The 17269-nt window shown below is 44.3% G+C and overlaps 1 protein-coding gene across 1 annotated transcript; it reads right to left on the bottom strand.

Moving 5' to 3' along the window:
- Window positions 1-12559: 12559 nt before the first annotated feature.
- On the bottom strand, window positions 12560-16034 carry LOC144115453 (uncharacterized). Its single transcript, XM_077649853.1, has 2 exons — window positions 15926-16034; window positions 12560-13268 (listed from the first exon to the last, which is right to left on the bottom strand). Exons 1-2 carry the CDS (start codon window positions 15941-15943, stop codon window positions 12828-12830), a joined length of 459 nt encoding a protein of 152 aa, XP_077505979.1. The 5' UTR covers window positions 15944-16034; the 3' UTR covers window positions 12560-12827.
- Window positions 16035-17269: the final 1235 nt, after the last annotated feature.

Here is a 17269-nt window from a genome sequence, read left to right on the forward strand (position 1 = left end):
TGGCCAGAGTATTGTGCAGCTCGGCCAACTCTGAGTCGGGACTTACCCAGGCAGAGCTGAGTAAAACATCAGACTATATCAGGTGCCGGAACCTCGTGCAGATAATGCGACTCTGCTATTTTAAATGTGGTGAGCCAAACAGCTTCCTGTTCTCGTCTGTATATGGAGAATTGTTCCCGAGAGCAACAATCGCAATCGTTCATTACTTTTAAAGTTTACAGGAATATCGGTAAATGCGCCTACCTCCTTTATAGTTACACTCCATGACACTAATTGCCAACCTAAATTAAATTCGTATTTCATGTCTTTTACAGCGCTGCTTAGATTACGGACCCAAACAACAGGACAATTAGGAGCGCGCATAGCACGCGAATCGCGGAATAGAGCCTATATACAGGGTGTACTATACACGGTGTACGATACAGGGTGTTTCACCCAAGACTTTCCGCAATTTTTAAAAATAGGTTTTTCGGTTAGAAGAGCACTTTTTTTTTATATGGCATTGCCAGCGGTGTATTAAATCAGCATACAGCTAAGGTATGTTAGCTAGCTTACCGGTTAACTAATATTGAATAGACAACCTTTTTACTATTACTTTTAGTCTCCTTTTTTATTAAGAGGCGTGTAGCGCATTGCAAGCAGTATCAACATCAGTTTTTAGAATTTCGAAAACGCAGTTTACCTCGGCGCTGTGTTCAATCAAACTTTGCCTACATCGCGCCAAAATACATGGGTTTCGAAAAAATTGCAGGCAGAGCAACCCGTCCACTGCACAAACTCATCGAAATAGCCAAAATGTGTTAAGCCACAGCGCCGAGGGTAAATGCGTTTTCGAAATCCTAAACACTGATATGGATATTAGTTACTCTGGGCTAGACGCCTCTCTATAAAGGAGGATACTAACTCTTATAGGCAAAAAGTTAACTATCCAATATTAACTAACTAGCCTACTAAATAGTACGTCTTAGGTGTATTCTGGTGCGTTTCACTGCTGAATATGCTATACTGAAAAAGCATTGATCTGACTCAAAGAGCGTGCGTTTAAAAAATGCAGAACATCTTAGTTGAAACACTCGGTATATACATTGTAATTTTTTTAACTGTAGAGATTTTTATTTTAAAAACTGCGACGGATACGTCGGTACGCTCTGCTGAGGTGGATTTTACAAAGTGGCAGTCATTATGTACCTCATATGAATCAATTATGAGACCACTAATTACCTTAAATTAACTAATAAACTTTTAACAAGATTTTAGAGTCAAGGTTAAATAAGAAATTTATATCCGGCAACATCGAAAGTTAGCTCTGTTTTCAAGATTTCTTAATCGGCCAAGTCACTAAAAATATCGAACGTCAAAATCTTGTTGAGTGGGCTTTCCGCATTAGCTATTTATAAAATGGTGCCGCTGCGCGTAGTATTGTCCCGAAATCAAGTTAACTTCTTCTACATCATAGAATACACCAACTTCGGATATATTTATTGCATAAGAAATGCGAGAGACGGCATTTTATAAATATTCAGGGCGGGAAGCGAACTCAACGAGCTTTCAAATCGTTTTTTCGCCGTTCGATACTTCAAACACATAGCCGATTGTGAAAATTTAAAAACACTACTCGCCTTCGATGTTGACGACCATCAATTTCGCAATAGAACTTTGCCCCCTAAATTCAAAAATTAAAAAGTCCATTCGCTAATTTCTGTTAATTACTCGTTTAATTATTGTTCCGTATGAGGTACATAATCTCCGCCTTGCTAAGCAGTACAGCGCAACAGACCCTAAAGACGTTTCTATTGTAATTTTTAAATAAACAACCCTAAAGCTTAGATAAAATCCCCTTGCATATTATATGCACACCCATACAATATCACTGCTTTATCCGAGGTGTTTCTCGTCTTCGTGTGATTCACAAATGCGACTGAGGGCTTGCAAAAGAAAGCCAACGATAACAGTGGAGGCATGAATGGTGAATATATTAGTAGAATAATTGGTCACAATGGCATCATAACTGGCACGCTCCACAAAACTAACGTTGGCAGCGAGCTCCTTCGCAGCGAATAACAGAAATATTTCTCTGTAACATATTATAAGAGCAATACTGACTGGATGAAGACAGGAGTTACTACAATGGTTACGATACAGCCAATACATTTAGAATAATCACATGTTGCAATTGCTTCACTTCGCAAGTTTGACAAGTGCTCATGCTCAACCCGAGAACTACCCCAAGGAGCTTCGTGCTAAGCCCCGCACGACCTTGGGGGCACGTTTTTCGTTTTAGGAACCCGACAGAATGGCAATTTTAATTGTTTTCCCGCACCATGCAACTCTACCAAGCTTACAAATCATGTGTTCGAACTCGTAAACACTATAAAACACAAACTTCCTTCGCAAAGCGTGCAACCTGAGAATATCAAGGTTTTACCATCCTTCAAAGTACACTTCAGTTGCCGTTCAGCTGCAGCGCAGGAGCACAGCACTCCCGTCGGTTGAAATGGCCGTCAACAGGAGCCTTGAGCGTGAACTAAGTAAAAAGCGAATACATCGACTCTCTCGTTGAATTCGTACCAGCGATGCGTGTTTATTGAAACCATGCATGCATTACAGAACGGCCAAGGCCCGTCACATGCTTCTCCAAAACACTTAGAGCCGTGCTGTGAATCTATTAAAACGCATCGACACAGCATTCGCTCCTGTCGACCATTGCAGGCTCGCAACACGCGGCACTGGTAGTTAGAAAAATGTGAAAGACTACATGAAAACGTCCTAGACGCACACCAAAGTCAAATCAATTATTCCTTGGGCGTCCTTAGGGCACTCCTTCCTACACGGTCGCACCTTGTGCTCACTCAGCTTGACGTAGGTGTATACCTAACGTCGTTCTCAAAAAATCTCTCATAATGATGATATCACAACAGTATTTGAGGATCCTTGCGCGTCAAAATACCGGGCGCATTTTATTGCTGCCTTTCGTCAGAAAGTAGCGGACAATCCGTGGCTTGACACTACGATGAAAACATTGGTAACAAAAAATAAGGAGCGCACTTAAGGCTACTTACGTGCTGTGAATGCAAAGGCATTTGTGAGTCACCGTGGGCTACTAGTTAGTTATGTTGGTTTTAGTAGTTAGTACTAGTTAGTAACTAGTATTAATGTCTCAAAGGCCTTTCCGTTAAAAAACCTTCAGTTAAAAGGCCGTCGGGGCAAGGCCTTTAAGAAAGACATGATATAGGAGTACATATAAAACGCTGCTTTAACCAAGCCACCACATCACTTCCGGTTTCATCCCTGTTTGGTTGACGTCACGGCCAATGTGATGACGCAGTGAATTTTCGTGACCAGTTTTGTGGCCAACTAAGACAACACCGAATGTGGTAGCTGATGGGCCATATAAGGCTTTCGCCTTAAATAAATGTGCAACGTACGTGAGAAAACTTCAGAGATTGCTGCATTGTTAGTCTCGGACAAGAACGCATTCGCTTTCAGTTTATTTATGGTGTCATTTCCAACACGCAGAGCTCATTAATCGCACTCTGCAATTCCTCTGCAACATAAAAGATTCAAGTAAGATTAATGTTTTTTTTTCTTCCTGTAGCGCTACGTTTAGGCGAATGATAATTGGTGAAATATTGGTCTGCACTGTTCTGCAACGTGATTCCCGCAATCAGGCAAGCCACTCCCGTATAAATGGTTGCCCCGACAGTTGTAGAGTTACTGTGTGTAGTTTCCATAAAGTTCCCAAAAAAGAGCCAGAAAGTCTATTTTCAATGCAGCGCCCTCTGCCTATCATTCTCGAACGCAAACGCTTAGCGTCATGGCGAGCAGGAGCAGGAGCAGGGAAAAAGTTTGAGGCCATCATGAAGGCACACTAAAAAACAAGTGCTTGCCCCGCCAAGTCCCGTTGTTTATCTGCCTAACTCGAGTGAAGTCAAGCAGTCCAGGCAGAGGGGGAGGATAAGGGAGATAAGGAGAAACAATGGCAGCGTTACATGAGTCCAGAATGCGTTCTATATCGGTCCTGACCTCAGTACAGTTTGGACAGTGGTCTGTATTACGCAATGGAGAGCCACAGCCAGCTGTAGCCATGGCGAGCAAGTGGCGTGCCATCCCCACTCATTTTTGAGGGGTAGGTGGTTACAAAGCTTGATGTAAGAACCTTCGACAGGCCGCTCACAAATCCTGGCCCAGAAATGTTGCTGTAGCTTTTTCCATGAAAAGTGGCTCTCCTGAAGGAGCAGCGAGAAATTTTGACCTTTGTAGATAATCTGGAACAATGCACTTTGCCTTATGAACTACTCGCACTTGTAAGTTCAGAAATTTTCACTTGTTGGTTTAGTATATTGAAAACAGCAGCGGGGATACGAGGGGCTGTGTGCGTGGTGTGTGCCGTTTTCCCCGATATGTTGTATTCGTGCTTTTCCCGATGTCCTGATCTTTCGTCCAGCAGTACCCCCGGGAAATGCATGTTGAAATGAGGCACGATATTTGGTCATTATTGTATTCTTCAGAGCAACTAAAGCTTAACGGTAAAGCGATAGCTTTCAATCTGTTTCAGTATGGCTGATTTTTACGCTGCGTATAATGTATAATGTGCATTTTGTTGCATTCTCATAGTGCATTATACTGTAAATGCCATCGCGATATGACTGTCGACTGATCTCAAAAGTGAATATTCTGAATTTAAAGTTCTATTTGCGAGCCTTTCAACCCGAGCTATGCGGTGATACCAGCTGCGAAAATTTCCATAGGACCCATGTATTGGAATTCGGTGGACTCACTAGGTCAACACTCCAAGGTTAGCAGGCTATTACGATACATGTGTCCAGCAACCTGAAATGTGTACATGTTACAGACTTGGAGATGGTTGACAACCACCGTTTTACCTGGAAACGAAACTGGTGAAACAGTTGCAGTAAGAAAAATTGATAAATATGACAATCTGAGCTGCAAATTAAAAGCTAAAACATCTATATTTCAGCTTTTCTGCAGGCTATGCCGACGACCCGTGTCAGTTCTTATTTACTGCTCCTAAAGCTGGCGCCTACATCTGCTGAGCTCCGCGAAGTGTCCACGACGACTAGCCCAGTTTTGGAGCTGAGTTTCGCACCTGGTATAACGAAGGGTCTTTGTCTTTAACCTCCTTTATAAAGATGATTACGCGGTATTCTGTTAACACGGACACTTTTTTTCATACTTCCACTTGAACTACATCTAGAAACACTGAAATTCGTGAAACCAATTTTTATTTATTTTGTTTTATATTTAGATGAAATGTTAGTTTTGGTGACGGCAAACATACACTGCCCCCTAGCTAAGCTCAAGGAAAGGTTAATAAATGGTGCTATGGGTGCTGAAAATCTGCAAGACAAGCGGAAAACAACACACGCATGTACTTTTCTTACCTGCCTAAGGCTCGGGGCCACATTTGTGGAAGTGAAAGTCGGACTCGCGTTCGCTAATGTGTGAAAGTTGACAGGTGTTCATTTGCACACAACGCACCTATAATCCTAGATCGGGAGCGATGCTTCCAAGAAACTTTTGCCCGTGATAGTCCACAATCCAGAAATTTAACTTGACAATATTATTGATGCCGAGGGCTTTCAAGTGAGACGAAAACATATTTTATTGTGCATTAATTTGAAAATGGCCACAGCGGTGGCTGAGTGGTTACGGCGCTCGGCTGCTGACCTGAAAAGCGCGGGTTCGATTCCTGGTGTGGCGGCCGAGTTTCGATGGTGGCGAAATTCTAGAGGCCCGTGTGCTGTGCGACGTCAATGCACGTTGAAGAACCCCATGTGATCCAGATTCCTCCCCTGCAGCATCCCTCATAGCCTGAGTCCCTTCGGGACGTTAAACCCCCATAAACCAAAAACCACAACCAAATTTGAAAAGCTATCAAAGAAATCACTCAGATTTAAACCTCTAAAGCCACACTAAAATTTTAATTGAAAGGTTACATAGCATGAAAACAAATACACCTAGTAAAAATTCTTAGCGGCATCTTTAGGCCAGAAATGTGCATACCCTCCAATCAAAGCGCGTGAAACACAGAGTGTTCGCTCCAAGAACAGGTTTTTCATTCTACGCTTGGCAGTGCTTATCTCTCGGTCGTTGACATCGCGCGCCCAATTTCGCGAAATGCTAATCGTTATCAACACGCGCGAGAGGATGCAGTCTGTCTTTCCTCCGGCGTTACGCGCACTTTGTTCAGAGAACGGAGAAAGGTTCCGCGCAGCGCCTTCTAGTGCGAAAATGCGTAACTGCGTGTTTGTCTTCATGATGTACAACTTTCCGAGTGAAACTTTTCGCTAATATTCAGCGAATAACAGCATAAATATTTATTTTCATCCATTCTACTAAAAACATTCAAACAATGTAACCCGCCTTATTCATACTGGTAACCAATAAACTACTTTTTTATGCTTATTCCCATGCCTTGCGCCGGTCCTTTTCTAATTTGTACGATAACATAACCTGGGACGCGAAGTATACCTTTTGTTAATAGCAGGCAATTCAAATTTTTTGGAAGCAATATATATTTGGCATGTTGTTTTCAATGGTCAGTGTACTCCAGTTCTTCAAGGTTATTCAACTCAAAAACCGGAATGCTTGAGTGACTCTCCCTGAGCGCTATGCGTCTGTAACTGAAACCTGTTCCATTATCTGGATGCGTTTCCTTGTTTAGTTTTGGCTGTCAGATTTTATTTTCGTACATATGCTTGACTCAAAGATCATTATCTTCAATTTTACTTCTGTTCTTAGCGTCCAGGTGAACTAAAACCCCGACTTCGTCGTTAGTCTCTCTGTCTGTGACGTGCGTGGAATAATAAATAAAAGCGAAAGCCCGCTGGTTCTTTACGCGCAGTGGTGGGGCAGGGGCCTAGCTCTTCATTTTTTATTTTACTGTCTGCCTGCCAGCCCTATAAGTTTCCCCTTTATTCACAAATTTATCAATGTAAAAAATTTGAAACTTAATTGTGCTAACGTCGTGATGAATGATTTTGTTTGTCGTTTGAATCTTACTCTTTTCTGTGTCAGGTTGCCTGAGGGCCGATGCATGTAATCACCATGTGCTGAGCCACTTTTTCGAAAGTTCGGGAAGCGCCAATGGTATAGAATACGACAGGTCAGCAAATTTATATTAATAGGATGGGTTTCTGGTACAAGAAAATGTGTGCATCGGTATACTACTCAAAAAGTAGGCTCAGACGCCTTTCTAGACATTAATGAAGCGCACAACAACGTATATAGTTGCCTGTTGGATATCTTAGAACATGTCAATGCGAGTAGCGCAATAAGTGCCGGTTAAATTAGAGGAAGCTGAGGCGGGGGGGGGGGGGGGGGGGGTGAGATGAGCGCCATGGATGGATACTAGGATCCAGCGAAAGACGCAGCGAAAATAACAACAAAAATTAAATTACGATTGATATTGGGATCTCCTTTACGACTTCATACGCTCTCCTTAAAAGAATTGCATCAGAAATATATTTATTGGATTAAATTCGAACCTGCCGTGCTAGCAACAAGATCAGCCAAAGACACATCACCGACAGGGGGTCAATGCTTTTCTGTTATGCCATTGGAACGGTTTTCAATACTAGGATGGCGGACACATCTGTAGAAAAGGCGATGTTAGCACGGATACATGTGCTGCTATACTTTACAGTGATGAGGGCGGCTCGATTAACAATCCATAATGCGGCAACTGCATTATGCATTGCTGCTCGATAGCCTGTAGCGTAACTCGCGAGAGGCAGGCGTTTTGAGAGCTGCGTGGCGGTGAGGGTGAGCAAATGATTTTCACAGAGATATTGAGTGTGTCGAACGAGAGTTTTTAAAGCTTAAAGAAACTCCTTTGCTTAATTCGAATAAGAAAATGGCCGGCTATACGAACTTAACAATTCTTGCTCGAAATAATCGGGCACGCGGGCACGCGTTGGCAATGTCCAAAGCGTTCTACAAAATATTTGGTGCCGTAAATGCAACGCAGTGTGATGCAATACAGTGTATTGCATCACACTGTATTGGTTGGCGCTCACCAGAAGACATTAGCAACAGCTCCTTTTGTTGATTTCGAAGTTAGCCTTTAAGAAATCCACCCCCTCCTCACCTCCCCTTTCGCATTGCGTGAGACTCTGTAGTAGTTCTTACCGCTCGCCTTGAATTCCTGCCGCCGCCTTTCCAAGAAGCAGCTAAAGAATGCAAAACGCGGTAAGGTGATGTGTGCAGGTTTTCTGTTGTGTTGAACCTCAGGGTGTCAGCATTATTTTTCAGATTTCCACTACGGTGTTCTGCTCGACCAGTTCTGTTGGTTTAGTCCATTATCTTCATCGATCGGCGGACCAGCACCCTAGATTTAATGGTTATGCGCTTTGCACTCTGTTAGACGTCACCAACAACATCATCGTCCTTACCACGCCCATTGCAGGGCAAGTACCTCTCCTATATCTTTGGAATTAACGCTGTCTTGTTCCAGATGCGGCCACTTTATACCAGCGAACTTCTTGATCCCATTCGCCCACCTGGCTTTCTGACGCCCCCTACAACGCTCGCCTTCATGGGTGCTTGTAGACGTGCTCATACTTTTTACGCATGGTTTGGGCACACATTGCCTTTCACTGTTGCGCAATGACAAAAGAAAAAGAATAGGAGAACGCCCTGCATCTCTGAAAGTATGCGAAAAAGGCTGTTTCCATGCGCATATCTCGCGATCACACACAGTTTCATCAAAGAGCGCCAAATGAAATGTTTTGCAGTGAGGTAGGTACGCGATGCTTAACTTCCAGGAGCTTCGCTCGGGCTATGAGATACGCCGTAGTGGAGGGCTTTGTAATAATTTATACCACATGGCGTTCATTAATGCGCACGGGCAATGTAGTGCACGTAGGCGGTCTAAGAATTTTTCGGCGTCGAATTGCGATGGCCACGGCCGTGATTTTATTTCGCTACCTTCGGTTCGGTAGCCGAACGCCATTGGCACAGAACCGCCGCGTCGGGTCGTTGAGCAGTAAAAGGAACTAAACTCGCTTGTGCTGCTTTTCGGACACTTTTATATCTACTCTGCTAACCACAACAACGTAACCTCAGAAGAAGGACACAGTTTACTATATGCGGCTAGACTTGGCTTCGCTCTGCACGTTTTTACTAAATTAAACAGAAACTATGCAAATTGAGCATGGTATGCCATGAATGCTGCAATTCGTGTATGTATAACTTTTACAGCTGTTAAAACATGGTACGCTTTCTATAAAAGGACACAATTCATGCTTGCGAGCGCGCTGACCGTCGCACCGTTCACATCAAAACAAAGTCGATGTGATAATTACATGCTACGAAGCCAATTTCTCTGCTCGCTTTTCTCGGATACATGGTTATGTATCCGCTAATGGTCATAACAGCTTTTCCGATGCGAAACTTTTGCTGCATGGTCGATTACAGCCAGCGTCAAGATACGGACTTTCCGGTTTACCGCCGCGGCCCATTGCCAACTTTGTTCTTCCTGTTCGAGAAGCTCATTAAGTTGCGGAAGATCGATAAACTTCTCCTCTGGTGCTTTCAGTTCCGTTCCTAGCGACGTATATCGAAGACGTATTGCCGCTACACCACTCGGGCACAAAGTGTTATGGAAACAGCCGGGAAGTCCTAGCGGTGATTGCTTCTGGCACAGTCGCACGGCGCCTGTTCTGCATGCGCGGGAAAATCGCTATTGACACCCGCCCCACAGCATCTTCGTAACTCCACTGAATTACAAACGGCTCGGTGTGGGCTCAATATACGCGGAAATGATGACAGGGAAACATGCAAGTTCATAAGGAGAACGCAATAAAGAGCTGCGATAAAAATACTGCAGAAAGGAAACCTGGGCCACGTCGGGGGCTCAGAAAAAATCAAGTGCCTAATGTGATTTATACGAGCGCAATTGCAGCGGCTCTTGCGCCTGTAAGCATTGATTTTACCTTCGGATCCTCATCCGTTGCATTTTTAATTTCAACGGAGGACTCTAAGCAGAAAAGTGCCGGGCCCACGAGGCAGCAAGTGTAATGAAGTAGTTCAAGGATTAATTGGGTGGTTTACATTTGCACCAAAGTTGGGTGAAGACAACATTCAGTTTAAAGGGTTGCTGAGAAAAATGGAAGTCAAGTGCTAGGAGGCAACAGTTTCCAGGTAGGTATGGGAGTTTAAAAAAAAAGAGATTACAGATACAGTGTGCACAGGGTTTAAGTGCTGGGCGCTTTTTTAAGTATGAATTGCAATTAACTGTAGCCGGTTACTACTTAAGTAACTGAATTATTAGCTTAATTCTTAACTTAACTGAATTCTGCCGTGACAAGTAGTCCGCTGTTAAAAAATCTGACGAATAAAAATTTTTAATTCCTCGGGATTGTTAGATATAGTCAAGCGTCAAAATTTTGATTTCGTTTACTGTTGTAACTGGTCAGCGAATTAATAGAGGAAACCGCGATCCACGACTCGTTAACAACTGCGTGTTTTTTAAGCCTTGTCCTATACTGTAGCGCAAATAGTAGCCCAATTTTCGGACTGGGTGGACAGGAAGAACACTTTGGCTTACGAGTAAGTACACATTTAAATGTGGCAGACAGCATGTCAGAGCATTTGTAGAAGTCACACACCGACAACAGATTTACTTCAGAGATTTAATTCTGGAAAAAGCGACGTGAAATCTAAAGGACGGCTAATAATGAACGAGAAAAGACTTGGTAATCCAATGGTAAGGGCTATGCATTTTCGTGGCTGTGTGCATCAGGATAAAATGTTGGCAGCAAAAGTGTTCTGACGAAGAGCAGAGATTTTTGATGCTGGTGAAAAAAAAATAGTAAAATGTAAAGCAATAACATAGTGCGGGGTTCCAACGATCAAACAAGCAGGGGCGCCCCAGACATAGACTTCTTTTTTTCAGCCACCCAGTATCTTCTCGTTAAGTCTGAAAAAGTCCCTGCAATGTTCCCAAGGATGAAAGAAAAAGAAAATCGAAAGTAAATGAAATTGGTTCAAGTGGATGAGATAGTTGATAAAACGTGGTGAGCGGGAAATTAACGTGCCAATTAGAAGAAGAAAAGGCAGGATTCATGGCTGCTACAGTCATGCAAGGTTTTATGCATTCCAGTAGACCTAACGTTGTACTAAAACAATTGGACGGAAGGTGACTTGAGAAATTGAGAAACTAACCAGCTCTTTCAGAGTTTCTCTAGCGTGTTCAGTGCAAGCTTTCGATGAGATAATACTGCGGGAGTCTTGGTGTTCCATGCAGTTTTTTATGAAGTGTAACCCAAACTATGTTGTCTAAGTTATCCAGTGCACCCAAGCTATGTCTGCTGGTTGCTATTTTAACTTCAAAAATAAAATGCATTCCAGTTTATTTCCGAGACGCACTTCGGAATGGTGTAATTTAGGAACTTATGACAGGCTACAGGGCCTCTGGAAAGTCATTCAAGCTTATGCAAGTATTAACTTGTCTTTAAATTGTAAAATATAAATTACAGTATCATTAAGATACATTTATGCGAAACTTTGAGCCACTCAAGACGTTTCTTTCTAAACATTTCATATCCACTGCCTAATGGTCGCAAATGTGTAGGTGGGAAACTTCTCTATCCATGTTAGCAGAAAAATTGCACAATTCCCTGTATTTTTGCTCCCTCCTTCCATGAGATCCCTAGCAACTTGTCTCCTTTGCAGTGCAGATGGACGAAGGGTTCGAATAAGCATACTACTTGCAGAATGCCCCTGGTTGAAAATGAGAGCCGTCAAAGCAAAACTGGCGAAAGAGAATAAAATTTTAGTTGCATATGTGTGTCGCATGTGACCACTTCACATTCAGTCGCTGCATTCTTTGACGTTTTCTCGGTAGCCCGACATTACACCAGGCATCAATTCAACAGACCAAGAGTGAAACTCGAGAGATTGACCTTTGAAACTCATGTGGGCTGAGCGACCGTAAGCAAGACAAGTGCGCAATCGAGGGCTTACCGGGCCACATGATGAGAAACTGTTCAAAGAGCGGTTGGCTGTGGTCGCTCTATTTGCGCACTGCACGTCTGGAACTTTATTTCTCGCAAAATGTGGAGGCCGTGTGGATTTTCCTTCGGAAGTTTCTCATATGGCTCCGCATCCCCCCTCCATTCCTCCCCTCGAGCATAAATCAGCCCCTGGGGCTGATTTCCATACAAGGTGCCAAAGCCCTGCTGTATGCTTGAACCCAGGCTGCAGCTTCGAAAAACGTATCACAATAGAAATAACGACAGTGAGTCACTGACATTTTGCCTCTCAGTGTCTTCTCGTGCGCAGCCGCTCAAGCACTCCTCCGGGAATGGGTGCCAGGTGAATGTGCTTCTAGAACAGTTGTAAAATATTTTTGAGATATGTGAAGCTCAGCTGCACTCCAATCCACTATTAAGCATCTGCAGATTCTGGTCTACATCTTCGTGATTTTTCACTGAAACTACTATTCCGCTGCACACTGCCTTTCTACAGCGCAGTATAATTGTACCATAGGTGAGTAAGAAGAGCACGGCCGGAAAGAAAAGTGGCATCAGTTGGACGGTTTTTTTTTGTTGCTAATAGCATTTCAACGCGTGTCTTTATTTAAAAAATAATAATAAAAAAATCATGCGATAAAAAAATAAAACATCATCACAGCAGTAATGCCCATGAAATTGTACGTCCCAGTTGCTTTTCCGAGTCTCCGTCAGAGCCGAATAGCACCTTCCAGCAGCCGTCAGGAGATGAAACATGCTCCGGCAATCTTGGTCAAAAAGGGCGCGGTCTTGCAGGTGCCCAGGGCTCGCGTGAACGAATCGTCGTCCTGCTCAGTACCGTCCCCCGCGACTACCGCCACGGTTGCCTCCAAGGCCACCGCTGCCACCTCGGCCACCTCCGCCAAAGCCGCCGTGGCTACCACGGCCCCCGCTGCCGCCAAAGCCACTGCTGTCACCGTAGTCGCCGCGTCCACCACTGCCCAGGCCACCCAGGCCGCCTTGGCGGCTTCCACCGTGGTTCCGGCCGTCGTGTCCATGCCCATGGCTGTCGAGTCCACTACCATGATGACCCTGGAGTCCGCCGTGGCTGCCGCGCCCGCCAAGACCGCCGCTGCCGAGGCCACCCTTATCACCAAAACCACCGCTGCCGCTACCATAGCCGCCGCTTCCTCGGCTGCCTAGGCCCCCTCGGCCTCCTTTCCGTTCGCCGACATCTTCCAGTGCGTGGCTAGTGCAGACGGCGAAGAGCAGGACCGCTCCGAGGAAGATCACCTGAGCAGTGTTGAGAAGAAATTTGGGTCATTCGCGCACGCCTTGCAAACGAGAAAACTTAAAAACGGTGCTTTCTTAATGACCGCTGTTCGCATCGTACAGGCAGAATGGAAGCTAACTAGTGTCCTTCAGTAAACATCATCCAAGAATGCACCCACGCTGAAAACGATGGAATTGTTTCTTGGATGTTTCCAGGCTGTATCAAACAGGGGTGGAAGCGACTTTTTGGTACGATGGGGTAAAACTTATCTTCAAAACAAATCAAGTGGCGTGGCGTTTTAAACCCTACGTACTGATCACATCCACGAAGTGCACACAGGAAATAGAGACTGAAATGATTAAACAGGGCAGAGACCTTCTTCCATGCTCCCTGACGCAAAAAAAAAATGTTAAGAACAGAGCATGGGTAAAAAGGAACAGTTTAGGTGCCAACTTTGCGAGAGTCGCAATTTTTTTTATGTCATTAAAAAGGACTCGGCGAATAAAAGTAGGTCAACGAAGAGTGAGGAAGAAAAACTGACAGGTTTCGTCTTCCGTCATTCAAATTGCCTAAATAATTCTGGTCACGTCTTTTTTAGCGGCACCACCTTCATATAGGCGAAATAACATTGTTGATATTTATGGCGCCAGCCACTGCCCAAGCAACTTCCTTCTGTAGCGGCAGGCAGCATTCGTATGCGGCACTAGGCGCGAAAGGGTCTATCTGCTAGTGTGCTGACGTAAAAGAATCGCATAATACAAAGAACAAAATAAGCTTGATTGACTCTGAAATCAGATTTTGTCCTTGCTCTCAAGCCATATACACTTCACCGCTTTTCCTGGCTCTCACTCAGACGCCGGCTCCTCTTTGCAGGCCAAATCAAAACGTGAAGTGCGCCATTGCTCCTGCATACTGCGATTTGAGTTCACAAACGCAGCGTTCACTGCTGATGCTGTATATCTTTATTCAGCTCTTTTCCGAACTCCGTACTCTCCACGTCTGCTGTAAGGGCGCTTTACCCGCCAAATAAACGTGCATTTCACGAAGGCGGCGTAAGCGAAAGCACTGAGCAAGACCCAAAATTTGGTCCAGTGAAGATTACTTGACGTCATCCTTAGGCTTACTGCATCACTGAGAATGACCCCGACAAGGAAGGGACAAAAATAGGGGTACGGGCAGCGTCGTCTTTTCCTCTCTCTTTTCTCGGTGCGGTTTTCTCAGCTGCAGTGTATACGAGAATGCCCCGACTACCTCCCCCACACGGCGCCATCTTGTAATCGAGCTTTTACAATTGTCGGGATTACAGAGCGCACCAGCCACATTGTTGGGTCGAACAGTTTGAAAAGCGTTACGATAACATGATTTTGGCTTAAACACTTCTAAGATACTATGAACTCCTTCTTATATCAGTCGTTTCCATGCCTTAACCTTGCGTTTGAATATGGCATTATTGCAGTCGTTGCAGTGTTTGCGGCCGCTGAATTTAAATGCGTGACTATGGTGCACAGGAAGTTGTGCGGAGGCAGGGGCTCATGTTTTTTTTTTTTTATCCTAAAGGTAGCGTGGGGAAAAGAAGACAGTGGTCGCTGCCAAAAAGCTGATTCCGCTTCATCGCTGTTACTCGAGCCCTTAGCAAGCCAATGGATGAGCTAACGTTCAATGCGAAGTAGAAATCACGGACTGAACCGACTACACTATTCCACTGAACGTTCACGCAGCAGTGCACGGTGAAAAAACTGAAAAATTAGGTCCCAGCCGCGTAGGAGGGCCGCTACAACGGTCCTTCTGCGCGGTCGTGGAAGTCGTAGCGTAACTGCGCGCAAAAGTGGTGTGTACAGTCCACGCACTCATAGCCGCCAGTAAGCATCACAAGTAGTCAGCGTCACGACAATGCGAGAAATTTGATCAAAGCACATGATGAGTTTCGGCTGTTCCTAAGTGCCCAGCTTAAGTGTCCAAGGAGCAATTACGAACAGCTCAGAAAGAGTTCGCATTCAGTTTTCATTCGTATCGATTCCAGGGTCTTTCAAAAACCCTAATTACAGTTCGGGGTGTAGGTATCCTTTCAAGATGAATAGAGAAAAAGGCCGATATTTGAACACTTATACCAAGTGCATTTATTCCGATTTTTCCGCACCATAATTTAAACTGCCAAGGGGATTTTTAGACGACAGGAATTCAGGTGGCCAATACGGCATTTTAGTTTGACGATTCTTTCAACGTGGTTGTCAGGGTTACAGTAAAATCCTTTCGTGTAGGGGCGTTTTCAAGTTTATCTTAATCCGCTGGTCAGCATTTCGTGACGTCTGCAGCATCTGCGAACGTGGAGGTACTGAGGCTCACAAGTATTCCGATTTACACTATTTCATCGCGTAATAAGTGGGAAGAATAACGTAAAATAGTTAAATATTATATGCTACCTCCAAACAAAACAATCCCATTCGCACAGACGGCTCCTCTAAAAAGCTGCAAGCAAAGCACGCTCGAACATACCGTCAGTTATTTTATGAATTTCTTCTCTTAAATTAGATTCCCAGTATTCTCTTTTGCGCTCATAATCGAAGAAATATAATGCTCGTATCAAAAATAAAACTTCTGAGCGTTTCGCCACAGCACACAGCAATGTATAGCATGCCAGTACTTATACAGCTTCACGAAGTGCGTCACTTCAACTCACCACTTTGCTGAGAGCCATGATACCGTTCGTTTCGATGTCACGCCTGTTGTGTTCGGCGGGATCTCGGCTATGTCTTATATACAGGTGCGAAAGCTTCAGGAGCAGCACCCAAGTGCCTCAAGGTCTTGGGCACTCGCCACCGTTTTCTCCGCCATTACAAGGCAGGTATACTCATGCAGAGGTATTGGCGCGCTAGCCAAAACGTGAAAGTTGTGCGTTCCTCCTCCCCAACTCGCTCCCCTTGCCTGGGCTACCTCTCCGCATCTATTTTCCTCGTGCGTTGCGGTCTTCATTAACATGCGTACGAAGTAAACAGCTTCAAATTATTTTGCGCCGCAATCACGCTGTGGCTTCTGCTTTCATTCATTTTTGGTCCCTCTCTTTCTTAGGATGTGAGGCTCTTTTACCTTGCTTTCGTCTTCACTCGTACGCTCAAGTAAAGTTCTTCAATTGGACGCTCCAGTACGCACTTTTTTTTTCTCGCAGGAACTTAACAACCTGTTCTTGCTTCCTACGTCCAGACTGCATGGCTTTTTTTCTTATTCACGGCTTACCTGGGCGCAGATTGTTTCATTTTTGGTTTTTGTTGTTCATTGTCTGTGTAATGTAAAGTGCACGCCACCGTCTGTTCTTTAGGGAGAGCGCTTACTCCATACCGATCCCCGGGAAGCCCCTATACTTTAGACGCAATTTAAGCCTTCCAACGAATAACCAAGAACAAGAAATAGGAGATGAGAAGCGAGAGCCGTGATGCAGTCTATAAGTGTTGCGCAAGGAAGAAGTTAACTGCGGAGCTGTTCCCTTTGAAAAGAGGGCAATTATCCGCAATTGCGCTCACTGGGGAACTAAGGGCATTCTCGGTAGGACGATTTCGTTTAATTATGGTCCGAGAGCTAGACAACGCGTAACGTAACTGGAAAGGGTGCTTTCCGCTTTTAAGAGCTCCACTCTGCGCGCAGCGCTGAAAACGTACTGGAGCTGTGCGGTTGCTAAGGGGAGCGAATGCAAGGTGTTTCCGACGGATTCATATATATATATATATATATATATATATATATATATATATATATATATATATATATATATATATATATATATATATATATATATATATATATATATATATATATATATATATATATATAAGCCGGTGTTTGAGCAGCGACAGACCGTTTCTCGATATGCAGCTGAGAGTCATGTGAACACTTCTGCTACTCCAACTGCGGGTCGACTGCTATAGTTTGCGAAGAGCACAACGGGTTGGGTGAGGGGGCGGTCAAAGGCGCTTCAAAGTAAGCTGTCGTTGAGGCTAGTCGTTGCCTATCGGAAAAAGAGGAGAAGGGT

Source organism: Amblyomma americanum, chromosome 1, assembly GCF_052857255.1.
Source record: "Amblyomma americanum isolate KBUSLIRL-KWMA chromosome 1, ASM5285725v1, whole genome shotgun sequence".
In the NCBI taxonomy this organism is placed as follows: Eukaryota; Metazoa; Arthropoda; class Arachnida; order Ixodida; family Ixodidae; genus Amblyomma; species Amblyomma americanum.